This window comes from Mytilus edulis, chromosome 12, assembly GCF_963676685.1.
Source record: "Mytilus edulis chromosome 12, xbMytEdul2.2, whole genome shotgun sequence".
NCBI classification, from domain to species: domain Eukaryota; kingdom Metazoa; phylum Mollusca; class Bivalvia; order Mytilida; family Mytilidae; genus Mytilus; species Mytilus edulis.
The window spans coordinates 63,570,434-63,594,446 of record NC_092355.1 but is presented as its reverse complement, the minus strand read 5'-3'; the positions used below and the strand labels follow the sequence as shown (position 1 = coordinate 63,594,446).

Here is a 24,013-nt window from a genome sequence, read left to right as displayed (position 1 = left end):
AGAATAGCAAGCAAAATATATATTTCATAACTGTCTGTCTGATCAAATGAAACTAATGAAAAGAATTTTCGTAATTAAATTCCATCAGCCAACTCAATTCCGAGATCATCTTTTCTTTATTTTCTTGGCATTTCATCTATCAGGTATATATACAAATGTATATGATATCAATATTTTTACAAGAAAAAATGTGTTTGAAGGCTGTTGGTTTAGGTACTAGTGAAATTTTACCAGATTTGGATAATCAGTTTGAGGTGTTTATCGATTAGAGCAATGATGGATACATTATTTATCAGGTTTATCAGTAAGATGTAGGAACATGTGCCAGTTCAAAGCTGGTATAGACACAAAAAAAAGGAGTATTTTTTCTGATTTTTTTCATCAGCCCGGGGCGGATGCAGGAATTTTCGAAAGGGGGGGGTGCTAACCCAGGTAACCCAGGGCAAAGGGGGGGTGCAAAACATATGTCCCGATACAAATGCATTGATCGGCAAAAATAAAGGGGGGGTGCGCACCCCCGGAACCCCCCCCTGGATCTGCCACTGTCAGCATTTGACATTGAAGAAATAGAAGTAACTAATGAAAAAAGGAAGCCTTTTTTTTTTTATTAAAACAAGAAAGTTAGAAAAAGAAATATATGTTTTAGACATGTGCATCAGGGTAAGACAGACAGGACCCCTGATGGTCAAATAAATTTGTGACTAGATATCAGCTGTGAATAGCACTGTTCAGCTGCTAGCAAATTATTTTGCAACACTTTAAATTAATCTTAACAAAAGCAAAAAATTCAAACATCAATCAAAATCTTAAGTCGCAGAAGTAATTATTAATCATAGCATGATCAAAAATAAAATTTCTACAAAGGACACCTTAGCACAAAAAAAGCTGAATCCTAGAGAGAGAGCCCTGTAAATGACAAAACAGAAAGACAGAAAAGATAAACTTCCAATCCACGAAACAGAAAGCAGAAAAAAAATATTTACATGATCACATGATGAGGTGACACCCCAATTATATGCTAAAATTGAGAATGGAAATGCTGTTTATGTGTCAGAGACAGCAATCAATCAAAGAGCAGAAAACAGATGAAGGCCTCCAATGTATCTTCAACATAGTAAGAAAATCCTTCACCCAGGGGCCCTGGAATTTGTACAGCCTCATAAAATATTGCAAAATTTTGCTGTTTTGGGTTAAAAAATTACGATTTGGGGTCAAAAAGCAGAATTTTGAGAATTTCACCTAGATAATGCCAAAAATTTGAAAATTTGAATATTTTATGAAGAAAAAATTATCAAAACATGAACAAAACTGTGAACATGGTGTTAGTGAATGAAATAAATACACAAATAACTACAAACAAGTTTTTATTGACATTTATTATGAAGATCTCCCACTTGAGTAATAGTAGCCAGGGAAGCCATCGTCTCGGAGTAGCTTCTGTCTGGGCAGCAATCGGTGAAAGGGTTAACAAAAAATGTGTACTAGTTATGTGAAAATGGACGTGGTATTAACATTCCAGCACCCAAAATGCACCTAAAATAAGAAAATTTTAACACCTTAAACCAACATGATTGAATCCCTCCAATGATAATTTTATTAAAGTTCAATATCTTTCCTATTGAATATTGGACAAGGTACTCAAGAACTTTCTAAGTACCATTAAACAGTAAGATATAATCTGTTTGTATAAACAGTGAAATATTTGGAGTACCTAATTAAAGGGGGGTAATGTAAACCTGTTTGTTTAAAGTCAGGGAATTTTTATCCTGTTAAAAAATGTGATGAAATTATTGATCTTAAATTTACTAAATTTTATCATTTTAAATTGGGCAGTTTTAAAACTGAAAAATTTGAACTTTAAAAATTTTTTTAAAAAATATATGTACGTATTATAGAAACTCATTGAAGGCTTTAGTCTGAATGTGTGTGTCTAATTTTCACCAAGATTATAATCAGTGTCAATATCAGAGTTTGCAAAATCTTTTTTTCCTTGGTGGTCCTTGAGGAAAATCTGCTGGTCCTCACTATTAATTCTATTGAAAAATACTAAAATTGTGTCAGTCCTATGCAAAATTTTGGTGGTAAAATCCTGAGGACCGCCACTTTTTTGCGAACTCTGCAATATAGATTGACAGTTTTCAATAAATTAGTAGGGGGAGGGGAGTCTTTTAGAGATTTGACAATATAAATGATATTGAAAATTAAAGCAAAATAGATAAATGCAAGGTATCCAATTTCCTTTTAGATATATCTCTAGGTGTAAATATTTCAAATGCTGTGCTGCTATTAAGTTATAGTACAGTCTATAGCTCTTTTATGCATATAATTAATTATTTACAATTTTAAACACACCAAAAAAAAAGGGGGGGGGGGGGGGGCTTTTAAAATTCAAGTGCCTAGATTAGATGCTTAGTGACCCATTATACTGAATGTACTGTACATTCATGACATCAAAAACTATACAGGAGGCAAAAATATCAACAATAACAGATCTGTTCAACTTTTATACATTTAAATATTAAAAGAAAACGTTTACACTCTCTTTGAATAGAATTTTCTCTACAGTTTTGAATCCATCATTCCCATTCAATTCACTAAACAAACATTAATGTCTGGACTCCACCTTAATTTGGACTTAACTAAGTACACCCTTTCACCTCGACAAATGGCCTAGAAGATGCTCACCTGTAATAAACAGTACTAACAACTCAGTTATCTTTCATATCTGAATATTTTTTCAATATTTTAACTCAAGCATTAAACCTTTATGTAATAGCACAACAAACACTGAACAAAGCCGATCAATTTGTTAAATTCCTTTTTAACCATATACATACAATTTAACGTACTAGAATTGAGATTGTATCTGAATTCTGATAAAATTTTAATGCCCAGTTTGGGGAAATAAACTTTGTAATTTCGTTTTATTACACCATTGGTATAAAAATTCTTTTTTAAACAAATAAGGAGAAAAAGTTTTTGATAACGACCATTAAATTTGTTTGCTATGTGACATAAAACGTTTGATTTACTATTCAACAATGTAAATATATCCAAGAAGTTTTTTCTTTCACACGCCTTCTAAAGGTAAAAATATCTTATAGACTTATATTTGACCATGATAACCCCTAAGATACACCCTAGGAAAATTTATGTACAATCTGTGTTCTAATTTAATGAATGATGAAAGTTCAGTTTTACAGTCAATAAGATGGTGTTAAATTTATACCTTTAAGTTGTTTAATGATTGATATTTCCTATCAATCTCAGTTTTAAATCCAAATGATTTCAAAAATGATTAGTTTTCTTGAATAATATGAATAATGTTATGTCAATTCAATCATCCTATCTATAATAGTGGATCATCATTGTATTATGCAGCAGTACTCTTCCAATATAATTAAAACACTATCAGTGGCATTTCTAGAGGGTGCAAAGTCAACTCCCCCCCTTTTTTATTGGCGGATCAATGCACTTGAATTGGAACATATGGTTGGAATGCCCAACACCTTTTTAAATTGGCTACATTGTCTTCAAACTTATCAAATTTAATCATAGTTAGTCTTATAAAAAACATGAAGATTATAAGGCTTAATAATATTTACCAAGCATTTCTATCCTGATTTGCATAGCAATATAAAAAGTATTTGAAGCAATGTGTGTACCTGTTTATTTACTGGAGATTTTAAATCTGTTGTAAATGAAATATTTTGGGTATAAATCAGAAATTTGGAAGTTGAAGAGGACAACTTAAAATTCCATAAACCCACAGTGTTCTTTATAGATTCATAAATTTAACTGTATTAAAACACATGTCACAAATAAGGCTTTGTAAGGTCAGTAACTGTACAGTATAAGGACATCTGTTAAGATCATCATGTTCAATTCATTTGACTTCATGCATGCAAATACATGTACCACATGCACAGTTGCAGTTTAGAATCTTTCATCTATGCATCTAATTATGCTAGGTCATTCACCCTAAATATATGTCATTAAGGATTATGTATCCTTGTGTTGATTCAATGCTAATTAAACATATGGAAATTTTATAGAAAATCCACAGCCTTTATCATGTTTATTCTTAATTGTCATCTCATATTTGGCAATATAATGACTGATAGATATAGGACTATTGCATGCAGTGCTAGCATTGATTTCCTTAAAACAAGTTTATTAACGTAGTTATTGGTTAAAACAAATATAAATATGGACCAAATCAAGTACACCTTTAAGGGTGCGCTAGACTTTTGTGACTCAGCACAAGGTATTTTGAAATTTACAGGTTGCTTAGAACTTTTTGTAAACAATTAACACTAGCTCATCATAGAAAAGCAAGTGTGTAATCTAAATGTTTTAAATTTTAAAACAAAATCTCTGTATTAAAGGCTGTGAATTTTCTATAAAAATCTTGGTTTATTTGCCACAAAGTCCTCTTTTTCTATTAAATGCAACGAAACAGTAAATAATAATGCTTTGCATCAAGTTTTCCCTTGGTATACATGTACAAAATGGCCTATCTCTATTATTCATTATATCTGTAGTTTTGATACAATTGAAATTTGAAAAGTTCATACAAAAATGTCAACAGAAGGAGGTCATAAACCTTAAGTGGATCTATAATATTATATATATATATATATCATATTACATCTGTTTCCAAAATATATGATATCAACTACCTACTTCCCATCAGTTAATGACTTTCTTCCTTAATTCAACAATTTCCATCCTGTGTCATAAATGTTTAGAATGTCATGTCATGTTTTTATATTTCACTTAATCATTATTCATCTTAATATATTTCCTATACTTAAAAGAACAGTGTCTGGTTACATATCAAAGTGTTGATGCTACACACCCTTTGAACATTGGTGTCTATAAATGAATCACCTGGTTATGTCAGAAAACACAATTGTTGTCAAGTAAGAAATGCAGCAACTTTTTTTTCACCCCAAAAATCATATCGTTTATATTCTAAAGCATTAGAAACAAGAATGCGACCTTAGTACATGGATGCCCCATCTGCACTATCATTTTCTATGTTCATGATCAGCATGATCAGTGGACCATGAAAATGGGGTAAACTCTAATTTGGCATTAAAATTAGAAAGATCATATCATATGGAACATTTGTACTCAGTTTGAAACTTAATTATTACATTTGTCAGACAATGGAACATGATTTTTACATTTGTCAGACAATGAAACTTAATTATTACATTTGTCAGACAATGGAACATGATTTTTACATTTGTCAGACAATGAAACTTAATTATTACATTTGTCAGACACTGACACTGGATTGTTACACTTGTCAGACAATGAAACTATTATATTACATTTGTCAGACAATGGAACTTGATTTTTACATTTGTCAGACAATGAAACTATTATATTACATTTGTCAGACAATGGAACTTGATTTTTACATTTGTCAGACAATGAAACTTAATTATTACATTTGTCAGACAATGGAACTTGATTTTTACATTTGTCAGACAATGAAACTTAGTTATTACATTTGTCAGACAATGGAACTTGATTTTTATATTTGTCAGACAATGAAACTTAATTATTACATTTGTCAGACACTGATACTGGGTTGTTACACTTGTCAGACAATGAAACTATTATATTACATTTGTCAGTCAATGAAACTTTAATATTTATTACAGATGTACATGTAAAACAATGAAACTTTAATATTTATTACAGTTGTACATGTAAAACAATGAAACTTTAATATTTATTACAGTTGTACATGTAAAACAATGAAACTTTAATATTTATTACAGTTGTACATGTAAGACAATGAAACTTAAAATATTACACTTGTCAGACCAGAAAAGTTTAAATAACATTAGTCACAGACAATGAAAAATTTAATATTACATTTTCTGGCAATGGATGATGTTGAATTACTCTGTTTGCCTCTAAATAAAAGCTGTTGCTCTACATGCACTAAGCCTCTTGTAATCTTCCACAGATCAATAAATTCTTGGAAAAGATGTTGCAAATAAAATTTTATTATTTCCAATTATATTTCAAAATGTTAGATGAAAAGCATTTGAAGTTTTGATCTGCTGACTAAGAACAGATATTCCAAACTGCACGCCCACATGTAGTAAATTAATAAACTTATTAAACCCACATGCATAAATTTCAAACACTTTATGCAGGAAGATAGGACTTTTAAGTCATAAACCAGAAATTTTATAATCGATTCCATAATTTGCTAATGCATCCTGAATTCTAAAAGCATTCAAATTCAATTAGAACTTTCTGAACTTGCTAGAAAGCTTTATATCTTGATAAATAAATTCTCAGCTTTTCACAGATGTTGAAATATACATGTAAAACATTTATACAAATTAATTTCATGAAATATAAAGACCCATGCCTGTATTGCCCAAATAATTGTGATTGGTATTTATAAGCTAAGGAAATATGTAGCTTCAAAATTTCAAAACTATTTGGGAGTTTTTTTTCATTCTCCTGTTAAAATTGATGTACATGTGAAACAAATCCATTGACACTGTGTGCAAGAGGACACAATCTATAAAAGTCTATAGACTAGTTTTGGCCAATGATCATGATGAAAGAAAGCTGTTAAAATTGTCCAGTGACAAATAAATTATTTACTCGATCATAACAAGAACATTTTAACCTGATATGAATATGTACCCTGTATTACTAGACATGTAGAGGGATATGCTGAGCCAAATTTTTAATCTGCTAGCTCACAAGGTGTTACTGTTTTCAGGAAGATATGTCACCTTTTACTAAAACACACTATTTTGACTGAAGGCGGCCAGTTTTTTGTATTTTTTACTACTTCATGTGGTACATGTACATGCTTAGTGGAGAAGCAGCCAAAAAATGTTCTTAAGGTGGTACCCAACACTTTCACTAAAATTAATTTGGCCCGTTTAATTTTCATAAAATTTTGTCTAAGTGTTTACTTTTACCCTTTAACAAAATATAAAAATTTCAAAAAGTTTTAACCAACCATTTTGTCAGAAAAATTACACTGGTTATATTGCAGTTTGACAAACACCTATTTTGATCATTGAGAAGCTTAAAATTCCTTTTACAACACAAATTAATTAAAACGTTTAGCTGACTTTACAGAGTTATCTCCCTGTAGTGTTAGGTACCACCTTAAGTAAAATTGTTCGAAGTGGCCAGGAATTAAACCCACAACCTTCTATACTTGAGGCTGGGAGCATATGAACATCAGATCACAGAAGTTTAGATTGAGGACAGACTGAGGACAAAAAGTACATATTAAATCCTTACACTTCTTGATATTTTTTAATCCACATCTGTAAGATGGCAGATTCCATGTAAGAAATGGAAATGTCTGTCAAAATGAATAAATAGAAAAAAATAATAATTACTGTTATTTGAAACATAATCTGTGAACATGGTGAATGTTTTGATGAATAATGATGTTAGATGAAATTATAAAAATAATTTTTGGATATGATTGTTTCTGTTTAAAGTAGAAATGATTAAAACAAGTTGAAAAAATGCAAAAAAATTGACAGAATTAACTCCCATTTTTTTACACAATGTTTATGTGTCACAATGCTTTATGTTGACACTTGTATACTGGTATTTAATAGTGTAGTCAGGTTATTCAAACATCCCTGTTCCCAAATCTGTTACTTTGTTTAGTCAAAAACATCTGTGATATATATTTTTTTTCACTTTCAAATATCTTGCTTTATAGCTCAGTGTCTGTCAATAAATCTTATGTCAGGAACATCGCTGTAAAATCTTTCAAAATCATTGTTGGTTCCAATTTATGCCAGTTAAAACTGTAAATCATGCTGTGCATAAGAAAAAATACATGTTGATTTTTTTATTTAACTTTATTCAAGCAATAGTTTAAACTTATATGTTTCCTACATAAGATCTGTCAAACTTGTTTTCTTATGTCTGAAACATTTGAATGTGCTAACAGTTAAAATTATTTGACCTGAGGTGAAATCTTGTTAGATGTTAGGCTGCAGTATTTTCCAGGAGTTTTAAAAATGAATTTCAACTAGGATTTGATTTCCAATGTCAGTCAAAAACAACAAATATATATTGTCTGTCAAAATATCTTATGTATGAAAAAACTTATGTCAGAATCAAGTCTGTCAAAATCTTATGTCAGAAACTCAATTTGTCTGTCAAATCTTATGTATGAAAAAATAAAGTCTGTCAAATCTTATGTATGAAAAAATAAAGTCTGTCAAATCGTATGTATGAAAAAATAAAGTCTGTCAAATCTTATGTATGAAAAAAATAAAGTCTGTCAAATCTTATGTATGAAAAAATAAAGTCTGTCAAATCTTATGTCAGAAATAATAAAGTCTGTCAAATCTTATGTCAGAAACAATAAAGTCTGTCAAATCTTATGTCAGAAAAAATAAAGTCTGTCAAATCTTATGTCAGAAACATAACATTTAAGGCTTCGTTTATTTGAAAAGGATGATGCTCATAATTTTTTTGTTGGTCAAATTGTCTTTATCTTTATTAGTAAAGCATGTATTCAAAAACAGAAGTTCATTCCTTATGATTTTTGCCTAACATGCTTATGGGAGTTGTTTCACTTTCTTATATGGAATCTGCCAGATGTCTATCTAACACTGTTTATTATTGTTTATTGCTGTGTATTATTGTTTATCAAAGTGTACAAACAATTCTCAAACATCTGTCACCTTCTGATATACATTTTTTTCTTTTTTGTACTTCAAAGTATTTCTGAATTCTCTGTCATAAATCAATGCGAGACATCAACCATGCAGATCCAGCAAGATTTTTTTCCATCCTACACCAAGCTTTTTCTTTCTATAGATTCTATTTTATCTTTGGTATGATCTACACACTATGCATGGTCTACAAGTTCATGTTTATTTACTAAAGATCACTGTCAGCCTTCTGGAGAGCACCAGATATAGAGTTCATACCAAGTTCTTACATGTTTATTTACCAAAGATCACTGTCAGCCTCCTGGAGCACCAGATCTAGAGTTCATACCAGGTTGTTACATCATTTGTACATGTTTAACTTGATAAAATCTTTAGTTTTGTGTGTGGCATTTCTAATTTCTGCTTGTATTGATATCTTTACATGCTAAATGTTAGCTTTTTTTAAAGCAAGCTAGTAAAAACTTATTTAGAATAAAAAGAATCAAACTGGACCAATATGTTGTGTTCTCAAAAATCATTCTCTGCTAGATGATACGATAAATACACTTCAGTGTATCAAATATTTAGGTTTTTATATTCACAAAAATTTTACGAACAGATTGAGGTATAAATGCATTTTTCAAGATAACAAAACACTGTAGGCATCACAGTTTATTTGTTCCACCATGTCCACTAACACTAATACCTTAAAATGTCTTATTGATAATTGCTTAACATCACATCAGGGCTAAGATATCCTTAGAAGATGACAGGAATTTATTCAATTGTTTGCTTTTCATCAAATGTTTCATTAGAAGAACAGACTCAAGTACAGTATTTCTGTCAGTAGCTAATAGAGGCATGACAGGATAAAGTTCATTACCAACACTGCCAAGGTTTCTTGATAAACATTCGGTCAATTTCAGACATTGTGTACGCTACATTTATCATAAGATTGGCAAACAAACAGCAAAATGACTCACACAATTGAATTTAGAGACCTTATATATATATATATTAATGATGAATAAAATGGATTACTACATATAGTACTGTAAATTGTATGTCGCTTAAATGGACAAAAAGAAATGCTGAAATGGATGGTATCTTAATTTGCCATTTAAATTCTGAATCAGTGAAATCCACAAAAATATAAATGTCGTTTAGGCTATGATGTAATGACAAATTTATCTCAGCATATGGCATTATATGGTATTATATATGGCATTATGTGGTATTTTAAACAGATATATCATGTTAAGGAGGGGTATTTGCGAAAAATAACAGTCGAGAGAATGGTAAATTTCGCGAGCCGTAAGGCGAGGGAAATTCATTCTCAAGACTGGTATTTTTCGCAAATACCCCTCAAGAACATGATATATCTGTTTAATTACACCGAATGTTAATGTTCAAAAACGCATTGATGATCGTGACGTTACAAGCGTCCAGTTCGATAGAGTATTTTTTGGCAAATACCACGGCAGAGAGGGTAAAAAAGGCATATCTTTTTGGCAAATACCCCGGCGGCGTTAAAAAATGAACGATATGCATTTGATAACAGTAAATTGGTGAAAAATACACTAGCTATCAACCAATCAAAATCCAGGATTCTTACATAAGGTGTAATTATAATAAATAAATGTTCAAATTTTTGTTCTTTGGATTTTGCAAACAGTTGTCGCAAAAATAAACAGACCGAGTCATACTACATGTACTATAGTAGTGAGCATTGATGACGACACATGTCCTTTAATTTTTTATATTTTATACATGTACGGCATGGCGCCAATAAATCTAATGTAGTACTAGTGCACAATGTTTAATTCAGAAAATTTTTTGTCCCTTTTCTAACTTGTTACAAAATCAAATATACATGTATCATAGATTAGTAATCTAAATTATCAAGACATTTAGAGACATGCAAATATTATAATTTCAGATTCTACTAGATCAATTTTTGACACAGTAGATAGGAAACTCTTATGAAACAGACAAATATTTTTGGCCATCCCTTCAGATCAGAGCTTCATGTGTCAATCTCCTCTATACCCCTCTCTATTTCTTGTTACAGAAGCAAACACTTGACTTGACAGACTGTGTAATTAAACAGCCATGATTCACATGTCACCCTCCTCTATACCCCTCTCTATTTCTTGTTACAGAAGCAAACACTTGACTTGACAGACTGTGTAATTAAACGGCCATGATTCACATGTCACCCTCCTCTATACCCCCTCTATTTCTTGTTACAGAAGCAAACACTTGACTTGACAGACTGTATAATTAAACAGCCATGATTCATGTGTCAGTCTCTGTACTGACATACCCAACACAATAATTTGTTATCTTAAACCTACTGTTTTCCTTTAGTTTGCTATAAAACTGATTTATTACAAAAAGTCTGAATAGGTAATGAAAGAGTATTGCTACTGTTTGATGATGTGATGAAAATTAATTCTGTGTACATGTACATGCATAATTTGCAGTTGACTGATGGTGATGCATGTATATTTTGTACTAAATATATGGAGTATATATGAACGGGCCATATATGTATGTACAGATGTATGCTTGGGTGTGCACAAATTAGATATGGCAATTGAAGACAGCACAGACTTGAATTTCCTAGAACTTGAAATGTATCAACCCAATACACTGTATCCCCTGTGACTTATATTTTATATTCTCTGAAAACTATCCTATATATATTTGTCAACACGATTTAATAACATCATTTTTCGTATAATAACATCTTATATCAGTAACGTTGTGAAAATTGTTTAGACTGATATAATTTTTTCCTTATCTGCATAGTATCGTCTAAAAGAATAGACGATCTGGTACATAGTACATTTGCTGCTTGGTCCTTTTTATTGACTTCTATATATAATAAAATTGAGAATGGAAATGGATAATGTGTCAAAGAGACAACCACCTGACCATAGAAAAAACAATATATAGCAGAAGGTCACCAACAGGTCTTCAATGTATATAGATATATATGTTCATACTTGTCAATCATGATAAAGATGCCAAAGAAACAACATACAAAATCTTTAGACACATAAAATATACAATTGTACATGTATTTAACGGTCTAATTTTTAACCCCACCCCTAGTTTTTTGGTGGGGTTCATGTTGTTTATTCTTTAGTTTTCTATGTTGTGTCGTGTGTGCTGTTGTTTGTTTGTCTTTTTCATTTATGATTTATGAGTTTGACTGTCCCTTTGGTACATAACTGTCGTTTATGTGGAACTACAGAAAAGAGAACTGCTCACCACCTACCATACGAAAAATCAAAATATGCTAGAGACATAAAACTCTCACTAACTCTCACTAAACAAATTATGGTCAATTTATAAAACTATTCACAGCATATCCAATCCAAGGGTCCATCGCTGCCAATTTGCAATCCAACACATTGTATGTAATAAAATTTTATTTTGCAATCTTTGCTTTTACATTCGATAAGATGTGACGAATCATCCGTTTTACACGAACAAGATATCTCACTTTCAAAATGTGAGGAAAAAAAATCATCGGGTATATTATTTGTCTTAAATTCATCCTTTGTCAAAGTGTTTCTTTGGAATTAATGATTGCAGAGATGCAACTAATCGTCGGACCCGTCGGACCTAAGGGGCAGAATTTATGCAGGTCCGGCAAAACTCGTAGCTGTGCAGGACCTGATGGCCGGCAATATTTAAGTCCGCTTGGGTCCGCCAAAACTGAAATCCCCGTCGGCCCCGGCAGAGTATTTTGTTTATAAAATTGCGATCATCTTTAATAAAAGTAAATGTCCTGTTCCCCCGCATTTTCTAACTCCGGGAACCAGTATTTCCGCCCAGTAATAGTCTTTCGTACCTTGTCCATCTCGCCCCGAACAATTCTCCGTATTTCCGTCATGTTTTTTGTTTTAGAAATTCGCTCTCTAGGAAGGAGGTCTATTAAGCATAGTTGATAAGTTCAGGAAATATGTCATGGCCGATAAAATTTGTAAGTGGGTCGAAACCCGGTAAAAGACCAAACTACCAATGACTATCTTGTTTCCAAGTACTCTTGTGAAGAATAACTTTTAATCAGATCAATATTATGTAATGTATTATTCAATAAACTACAATTGTTATGAATCACAGGTTATTTTAAAATAATAATAATATCAACAAAATCAAAATTAACGTTTGTTCAATAGCATAATTTCATTTGATTTTTGAGTGAAAATATGGGTCTGGCAGAAATTTGATGGGTCTGGCAAAACTTGGTACCCTGTAGGCCCCATTGTCTGACAGGAAAAAAAAACTGTTTGCATCTCTGTGATTGTATGTCTCGTTCACATTCATCTATACACGTGTGTATAAACTGTTTCCTTAGGATTTATGACAACATCCGCTTTCTTCGTGTATTGCCGTACCCCGGAAACAACCGACACATGACTTTATCGCAATGTGCCACACGCTGGTGTATTAATATAGTGCCATGTTTCAAGTTAATTAACATGTCATTAAATGGTACGCGGCATCGCAGATGAACCGTTTGAAGTCGAGTCGTAGTAGTTCCTGTCAATATAATACTTCCATGCACTGATATAAATAAACATTATAAATGACCAGTCTTTGCTGAGTCCTAGATGATCTACAATTCCAAGATGACACAAACACACATACATGTAAAATTGAGAATGAAAATGGGGAATGTGTCAAAAAAGAGACCACAACCCGACCAAAGGGCAGAAAACAGCCAAATGTTATGTTTATTTGTAGTATACATGTACAAAAATACAATTATATATAGTATATGGATAATAAAGGAATTAATGCCAATTTCTTTTTAAACCTATTTAATACATGTATGTAATTGGCAAAAAGTGATTTTCATGTTATAATGTGGAACCTGACCCTTTTTTACAGCTGGTCATCCTATATATGTTAGAATATTTCCAGAATTCAAGAGAACATACATCTATCAAATTTTGCCATGACCATGCATGGTAAAAAGTGAAATTCAAATTTTCATAAAATGCACAGTTAAATGCATGTTACTGGTAATGCATTTATCATGTGTTTTATAATTGTAAGTATATATCTGATTCATCTCATAAAGTAAGATAAACTTAATTTTGTATTTTAATATGATCTTAGTGTCTAAGTGTCAGACATATATATATATATATATTGTTTGTATTTGTATGCCTGAACATAATGTAACACAACACTGAAAAAAATAATTAAATGTGGATTTACCAGTGCAAGATACAACTTTAGGTGAAGGTTGAATTAATTTGGTATTTTCACCAATAAATACAGCTACATGTAGGATTATGTAGGAGTATCATATATTTCATAATCTCAACTTCTTGTAAAATAAAGGCAACAGTAGTATACCGCTGTTCAAAACTCATAAATCCATGGACAAAAAACAAAATCGGGATAACAAACTAAAACCGAGGGAAACGCATTAAATATAAGAGGAGAACAACGACATAACACTAAAATGTAACACATATAGACAAAATCCCACGAGAATAACAAATATAACATATATATATAACATCAAAACCAAATACATGAATTTGGGATAGACAAGTACCGTGACACGTCTTATCGCAATGTGAATTAACACTCAAAAATAAGAGAAAACAAACGACACAACGTAATAATGTAATACACACAGAAACGAACTATAATATAACAATGACCATATTCCTGACTTGGTACAGGGCATCTTTGGAACCTTTGCCAAAATAAGTGATTGTGCTTTTTGCAGTAAATACTAAAATGTCGTATTCAAGTCTCTCACAGAAAAAAAACAAGATGTCAAGAATGTGTCCATAGTCATGATAGTACACAGATGCCCCAATGGCACTATCATTTTCTATGTTCAGTGGATCGTGAAATTGGGGTCAAAACTCTAATTTGGCATTACAGTTTAAAAGATCATATCATAAGGATCATTTGTATAAAGTTTCAAGTTGATTAGAGTTCAACTTGGTGAAGCAGGACAGAGGGACGAAACAAACGAATGTACGAGTGAATGAACAAATGGACAAATAAACACATGGACAGACCAGAAAAATTATACCCCTCTTTTATCGTAGATAAAGCATAAAAATAAAACATGAACTTAATTTTCATTAATTTAAATTAACCTATTAACATGATTAAGGCTGCATATTTTCTGAACATATCAAGACTCGAAACTTGTCAGATTAATTCTTTGGCCAATATACATGTACATGTAATATATAAATCTTTCCTTTGATTTTTCTATTAAATTTGGATAATCTCAACCTAACTTCACACAAAACTTGTGTCAAAGAAAATTAAGTTTTAACTACTTCAAAAATGAAGTCAACACTATTTCACCAAAGATTTGGCTTAAATAGGGTTTTGTATTCAAAATGATTCAATAGAAAATTTATGTCTACTGATAGAAATTGTTTTAATTTTACGACAATGTTTGACATGTGTGTAAATTTAATGAATGAGCTTCAACTGCATGTTTAAATGTACATGCATGGGTAAACTAAAGGTTTTTATCAAATACAGTTCTGTTTCAAGTGTTTTGTACTCAAATTCACAAAAAACAGGTTTTATTATACCTTTTAAATCTGCATTTAATTTTTCATATTTTGAATTATTATCGTGATTATGTGAAACATTGAAAATAAAATTCCCACACTGAATATAAATGACAATACAATATTTATAAGTTGTAAATTTCCTTTCAATTCAAGAGATTTGATATCAACATCCACATACATGTAGTCTAGTGCATTTTTTTTTTCTTCATTTTAAATGCCTTTTATATAGTTTATATTTTTATTGAAGCTTCAAATTTGTCAATGGTAATTTACAACTTCTTATGTAAATTACTTGTAGTGGGTACATTTACGATACCTGTAATAAGGAAATTTCATAATTTTTATTTATATCTTGCCCACCTTTCACTGGTAAAACCTAAATCTTGGTTTATGAAACCGGGCGCTTTTCATTTTTGAGGAAATGAAATTTTACAAATGAAAAAAAGAAAAGGCAAATCTTAAAAAAAAAAAATGCAGTAAAATATGATTTCAAGATAAATTCAAAATAAAGCAAAAATTTTTGATTTATAAAAACAAGAGGCTCTCAAGAGCCTGAATCGCTCACCTGAATTTTTTTGGTTTAATCTCTCATCAATGATTATTTTGGCTTTTCAATTTATTTAAATGTTCTTTGAATCTTCCTATTTTCTTCAAAAGCAAAAAAAAATCATTTTTTCCTATGTTCTATTTTAGCCATAGGAGCTATGTTTCTTGACATACAAGGAAATGAAATATAAAATTTATACTAGATACTCTGAAACTCTGAAACTCATTTAGCCTAAGTTTGGCTGAAATTGATACAGCAGTTTCATAAGAGAAGATTTTTTAAAGTAAGTCAACATGATGAACAAATTGTGAAAAAAGTCTTTAAAGGGCAATAACTCCTAAAGAGGTCAATTGACAATTTTGGTCAAATTGACTTATTTGTAGATCTTACTTTGCTGATCATATTTGCTGTTTACAGTTTATCTTTATCTATAATAATATTCAAGATAATGACCAAAAACTGCAAAATTTCCTTAAAATTACCAATTAAGTGGCAGAAACCCAACAATTGGATGTTTGATTCATCTGAAAATTTCAGGGCTGATAGATATTGACCTAATGAACATTTTTACTCCATGTCAGATTTGCTCTTAATGCTTTCGTTTTTGAGATATAAGCCAAAAACTGCATTTGACCCCTATGTTCTATTTTAAGTAACGGCGGCCATGTTTTTTGACGGATCAAAAATTAAAGCACACACTTTGTGCAGGATAATCTAAGGAACAACCATGCTAAGTTTTAACCAAATCCATTCAGTAGTTTCAGAGGAGAAGATTTTTTAAAGTTAGCAAATATGATGAACAAATTGTGAAAAATTGTCATTAAAGGACAATAACCCCTTAAGGGGTCAATTGACAATTTTGGTCATATTAACTTATTTATAGATCTTACTTTGCTGATCTTTTTTGCTGTTTACAGTTTATCTTTATCTATAATAATATTCAAGATAATGACCAAAAACTGCAAAATTTCCTTAAAATTACCAATTAAGTGGCAGCAACCCAACAATGGTTTTTTTGATTCATCTGAAAATTTCAGGGCTGATAGATCTTGACCTAATGAACATTTTTACTCCATGTCAGATTTGCTCTAAATGCTTTCGTTTTTGAGATATAAGCCAAAAACTGCATTTGACCCCTATGTTCTATTTTAAGTAACGGCGGCCATGTTTTTTGACGGATCAAAAATCAAAGCACACACTTTGTGCAGGATAATCTAAGGAACAATCATGCTAAGTTTTAACCAAATCCATTCAGTAGTTTCAGAGGAGAAGATTTTTTAAAGTTAGCAAATATGATGAACAAATTGTGAAAAATTGTCATTAAAGGACAATAACCCCTTAAGGGGTCAATTGACAATTTTGGTCACATTAACTTATTTGTAGATTTTACTTTGCTGATCTTTTTTGCTGTTTACAGTTTATCTTTATCTATAATAATATTCAAGATAATGACCAAAAACTGCAAAATTTCCTTAAAATTACCAATTAAGTGGCAGCAACCCAACAATGGTTTGTTTGATTCATCTGAAAATTTCAGGGCTGATAGATCTTGACCTAATGAACATTTTTACCCCATGTCAGATTTGCTCTAAATGCTTTCGTTTTTGAGATATAAGCCAAAAACTGCATTTGACCCCTATGTTCTATTTTAAGTAACGGCGGCCATGTTTTTTGACGGATCAAAAATCGAAGCGCACATTTTGTGCAGGATATACTAAGGAACAATCATGTTAAGTTTCATTCAAATCCATTCAGTAGTTTCAGAGGAGAAGATGTTTGAAAAATAGTTAACGACGACGACGACGTCGACGACGACGTCGACGACGACGACGACGGACGCCAAGTGATGAGAAAAGCTCACATGGCCTTTTAGGCCAGGTGAGCTAAAAACAAATCTATTATAAAGCTTTCCTTTGGACATGTTGGATTCACTATGATTTCTTTGCTTGATTTTTCTTGTTCTGACCCCTCCTGTATTATAACTGAAACATTCTAATGAGGGGACAGGGAAGAAATAGCTGCTCTTCATGTCCTTACAAACATACATAATTGTAATATTGTATATATAAACCTTAGTTTATGTAATGTTATTTTTAACTTACTTGTCATATTCTTCGTTATCAACTTTACATCTTGTATCATTTAATTCCCTTGCTTTTTTCTGCCAGTTTTTTCCATGCCTACATGTAGTTAATAAAATTATATCCTCTTTGTTATGAATATGGTAGAGTGAATTTCTCGTTTCTGAACCGATTCCTGTTAAATATCTTTTTCCTTTAAATCCTAATAAATATTCTCGAAACGGTGGGATGTTGTTTATAGAGTTATACACATAAGCTCTTTCCCCACCTATTTCGGGGAGTTCTTTGGCAAATAACGGAAACGATATATCGAATCCAGGGCGGAATTTGAACACAGATAAACTTGCCTTGGCAATCATTGCCTCGCCTATATCAAAATCCAAACTTTCTATATAGTTTGGCCAAGTTCCTGAATATAAATTTAAAACAATATGATTTTTACCATTATTCCATAACGACAATTGGTCCAATTTAGATTGGATATCTTTGGCGTAGTCTTTACTAAGAGTATCACGATCTAATGTATCAATGGATAAAATGAATACACATGCTTGCTCCGGGTCCGATGTATAATATATGGAATTTTGAATGGTCCGTAAGATTTTACTATAGGTTTCTGAAACCCTTTCTTGAATGGGGTAAATATAAACTTTAAATCCGAGTTTACACTTATTGAAATCAAAGCAGGTTTCCATTCTACAACGCTGTTTTTTGGACTCAGATGCGGTTTCTCTTCTTTGTTTAGAGGACAAGTGCAAGTCCTCTTCAAAGATTTCATCCTCGATGTCAAAGAAACTGTACAAATTCCTTTGAAAAATTCTTCCATGGTGTGAATTTTTATGGAGCTTTGTACCCAAAAAACACAATAAACATATGATAATCCCTAGAAGAATTGAAAGAAAATATCGCTTTTTGGCCTGCATGGAACATTTGATCCTATTACTCTAGACTGTCATTTCGAATCAACAATATTTTACCCAATTTCAAACATATTTTCAACTAAATCCATTAGGAACGAGAAATACACACATCCATGGTGGCCGCCATGTTTACGTCAATGCTTTGTGATTAGTTGAAAGGTCAAGCGATAGGGTGCCTATTGGGGAAATGTTGTGTATTAATTATTAATATAACTACCTATTAAACCATTAAAGGTGATAATCATTTAATTAACGCCAATATACATTAACTGTTTAATCTAATCAACACTGAAAGTATAATGATTGCGGGGAAATCGTTAATTGCATATTAAACGGGCACCTGTCGTTTCGTTTTACCGTAATTGTTATAATTCTCCTGTCATGCCTTTTACTATTGTACTAAAATATAACAAGTCGCTAAAAAATATGTAATTGCAGTTCAATATTCTAGCATGCATTTTTGAAAAAAAGAAACTTAAAGTACCTTAAATTTTATTTATTTTACACTGTCATAATTCTATTTAGTAAATTTAGTAGTAAATATTTGCAATACAAAATACCTGATATTATTTCAAAATCAAATTTAATGTAAACTTTTTTTTTTATTTTGTCAAATGTATATGCAATAGGATTTTAACTTTTATTTTTACAACATAACTTGAGGTTGTATGTATATATAAATGAAGCATATGATTGTGACTGATTTTAAAATCTTTTGAAGTTATTTTATAGATAATATCTAAGAAGATGTGATATGCGTGCCAATGAGACAACTCTCCATCCAAAGGCAAGTCCAAATTTGTAAAAGTAAACTTTTATAGGTCAAAGAACGGTATTAAAGGGAAACTTCGCAAAAAAATCAAAAATTGATATTATGTCCATTCTGTATAAAAATGCTAAAATTTATAGATATTAAAGTTTTATTCCGCTAAATAAGAGATCACCATCGATTTTAAATTTTGAGTATCAGTTCTCTACTCTCCGCCATCTTGTCACCTTCTCCGATGAAAAATCCCGATATGTCAATAAACCACAAAGGAACAAAACTACAGTAAACGATGTAGTCGTAATTGCGTGTCGATATCTTGTCAATCGTACGGTTGTTTTATCTGACTGACTAACTTGATACGGAAAATGGTCTTATATTTTTAAATAACCATATAGTCTGTTATTTTTAAACTGATAATATTGTAATTAGTTAAAAAGTCAAAGTTCAAATCATAAAATGATAAATAAGTGTTCCGTGGAAATTGTTTTCGAAAATCTAATTCGTTCATAATTCTTTCAAGTAATAAACTTTATTTAAATAAATTCGGATCTTCCCTTATCTGATCACCAGCATGGCTAAAGGTATTACTCCCAAAGGTATTGGAAGGGGTGTAAGGTGACACGTCCAGGTATTCAATCGATTTCCTGTCCGGCGGGCTTGCAAGTTCATGCATCGTTTCACTTCTGTAGGTATTGATCAGTGTACACGACCGTTACTTATAACTTTCCATTTTGAACTATCAGGTGCATGTATAATATACATTTTTGTCTTGCGTGTCCGAAAGTGATATAATATACTAGTCATTACTGAACTCATACGCTTGTTTATAAATAACATTTCTGGTGTAAAGAATATTATTTATAAAAAAAAAATAATACAAAAAAAAAATAATTGAAGAAATACAAATCTATTTACATATTTTTCCAAGGGTTATTTGGGAAAATGTAATATATACTCGTTGTCAATAGTTTAGGACAGATTGGAACATACCAGAATTATTGATCTAAAAAAATGTGCGCACTTGTCGACGATTCGTGTATACATACGCCTGGTAGAAAGTTACGGAACTATAGTCAGTAGCGCAATTTAAAATATGTATACATGTATACATTGAACATAAGAAAAAAACATACATTTTGTGTAAATTGTGGTAAAAGTTTTGTAAATAGACTAGTCCATGTATGCCAACAGTATGTAATCAACGAATTCGATAGACTATTGTATACCAAAAGAAGAAGAAGAAAAAAAAAGAAACAATTTGATTTAAATACAGGTCAATTTATAACTTGCTTTGGTTCATCGAAGTTAAGAACATAGTAAACTCACAGATTTATATATCAATTAAATTGTTCTCGAATAAAGGACGAAATTCGTCATCATCACAATTGTTCCAACATTCATGTAAAATATATGCAACTGGACGTACACTAATAATCCCCAAGGAATGTGAATATTTTCTAGGAAAACTATTGAGTATCAATTTCGGGATTTATTTTCTTTCTTGATATTCAATGACAGCAATTTAAAGAATAAACTGCTTGTCGGATATTTGTCCGCTTTAGGGGTATTCTTGCAAGTCGAACAGACTTATTATAACATTCAAAAATAGGGAAAGATAACATTAAATTCGTTGTCTTTTAATTTTAAACATCGTTGATCAAATAGTTATTTAAGTATATATATACGTTGGGAGACGACGATTATTATAGTTGTCTCAGATTTTAATAAGGACGTTCCCCATTATGAATAAATTTGGTTGACGTTTATCACACTTGAAAAGAATATCTATTCGTAATTTTTCGATTCCATTACAAAAATATTTTTTTCTTTATTCGTACATATTATATTCCGCTTCGGTAGAGTTATCTTCAGATAGTTTCATATATTAATTAATACATGGCTTTCAAAAGTCTAAATGTAAGTGTTCTCGTACATTTTTTCGACTAATAAAGACAAATAAAAATGATTTAGTAAAGCTATTTCTAATTTCTAAGTCCCCCTTTTTTATGAGACATAAATCAAGGACAAGACTTGTATATCATTTCATTCTGACATATGAATTAAGTTTCCCGTCTTTAACCGAAAATTGTGTATTTCTTAGTAAATTAACTTATTTGAATTCAAATAAATAATAGCACCAAATATAATTAAATAATTCCACGGCGACCAATTTTTATTTGTCACCAACTTGAATATGTATTTTTAATGTGTGTATTAAATGCTACCACTGATCCGAATAGACAGTCACACCTGGCAAGGTGTGCCCTAGAGGCGTGGTTAAATACCGAAGTGCAAATAACAATTTACCTTTCAACAAGCCATCTACGAGTATTGCCACAGAACCGTGAATACACACATCGTATAAACCTAGCCATAGCAGAGATAGTAAAAGGTCAATAATAGTACACCAACATATTGTCTTTACAGATTATTGTACTTTAATTTGTTCACCTTATCAGTCCGAAAATGCATTTATTAAAAATAAATTTATAACTTTTTGTGTTGTCTACAAAAATAATTCGAATATATACGTTTAACATAGATAATTTATCTCACGAATGAGTACAATTGAACGTCTGTGCGTTTTATCTTCTTATTATCGGATGGTTATTAGATAAAGCATAAGTCATCGGCGCGCTTACGATTACGTTAAAATATGATTAAAAACCAAGACTTTTAATGATTGTATTTTAAATCCCGGCATGCAAAAATCAGGAGAAAACGTCACGACCTACAGGAAGTAGTTGATATTTTTTCATTAATTATTGAATTTCTCCTTTATTACTGCACATATAGCGATAAAACTTTGTGAATATATATATTATGTCATAATGAACATATTTAAACCATAAGTAAAAAATCGTGAATTTTCCCTTTAAACACGGAGCCTTGACTCAAACTTAACATCAAGTTATCATAAAGGACCTCAAAAATGAATATTGTAAAACCATTCAAACACTTGCATTCAAACGAGAAAAACAACGGTTTAATCTATATATATATATAAAAAAGAGAAAAGGGAAAAAAACACTTATAAACCACACCAACAAACGATAACTACTGGACTTCAGATTCCTGACAGGTACAATAAGGTGCTCAATACTTTATATTCATTTCTTTTTTAAAATTCTTATTTTCCCTTTGACAGAAGATGGTAAAAACAAAATGATAAAAACATTTACTAAATTATATCATGTGTACAGTTTAATAGAGGTCTGGAGCTGGCATGTTAGTAACTGCTTTAGTAGTCCTTTGTTAATTTATGTAGTAGCATTGTCATTTTGTTTAGTTTCTTTTGTTACCTATTCTGACATCGGACTCTTACTTCTGTTAACTTGAAGTAAAACAGTGCGTATTACTGTGTGTTTGTTTTCCTACATTGGCCAGAGATATAGGGGAGAGTTGAGATCTCACTAAACATGTTTAACCAAATCGCATTTTTGTGTCTGTCAAAAGCCAGGAGCCTTTGTTCTTTGTATGATTTTTTAATTGTATTTCATTTATATGTTTTGGAGTTAAGTATGACATCCATTTTCACAGAACAAGTAATCATTTGGTTTTGGGGGTCAGCTGAAGACCGCCTCCGGATGCGGGATTTTCTCGAAGTGTTGAAGACCCATTGGTGGCCTTATGTGGTTTTCTGCTATTTGGTGGGGTTGTTTTCTCTTCGACACATTCCCCATTTTAATCTCAATTTTATTTTAAACTATATTAAATCATGGATTAGAATACCAACCCTAATTATAAAAAAGAAGATGTGGTATGATTGCCACAAATTAACAATTAATACTCATTGTCGAAGGCTGTCACGACAGTGATCTATTATAGACTATAGATCACTGTACAGCCTTCGACAATGAGCAAATTCCATACCACATAGTCAGCTATAAAAGGCCCCGAAATGACAAATGTAAAACAATTCAAACGAGAAAACAGCATAATTTATGTACAAAAATGAACGAAAAACAAATATGTAAGACATAAACAAACGACAACCACTGAATTACAGGCTTCTGACTTGGGATGGGAATATATATACAGAATGTGGTGGAGTTAAACATGTTAACGGGACCCATCTTCTACAACTTGGACAACGGGGGTGTAACAGTACAACATAAGAACAAAATATATAAATCAGTTGAAAAGAGCTCAACTGATCAGGTGGACACAATTTTTTAGAAATAGGTATAACAAAAACACAGATTGAGTGGACGTGGCCGGGTACCGTGGTATTGTATCCGGGCAACAACAAAAAGTTACTCGGCACTGATCTGAGAGTACTCGCAGTTACTCACAGCTTGTGCAAAGTCTCTATCAACTAATAAAACAAAGCATGCATCTGAGACTAAATTGTCAATCAATACACATCCAACATCTAACGGATTTAGGTGAAAGACATCATAAAAAGTCAGAGAAAAACATAATCCCAAC

The 24,013-nt window shown here is 31.3% G+C and overlaps 1 protein-coding gene across 2 annotated transcripts in view; it reads right to left on the bottom strand.

Moving 5' to 3' along the window:
- The window catches only part of LOC139498924 (exostosin-1b-like), a 79,913-nt gene extending 60,938 nt beyond the window's left edge, over positions 1-18,975 (bottom strand). For both annotated transcript variants that reach the window (XM_071287513.1, XM_071287514.1), the window contains exon 1: positions 17,915-18,975. In XM_071287513.1, coding sequence (XP_071143614.1) covers positions 17,915-18,816 — 902 coding nt within the window. In that variant the 5' untranslated portion in view covers positions 18,817-18,975. The remainder of the gene's footprint in view (positions 1-17,914) is intronic.
- Positions 18,976-24,013: the final 5,038 nt, after the last annotated feature.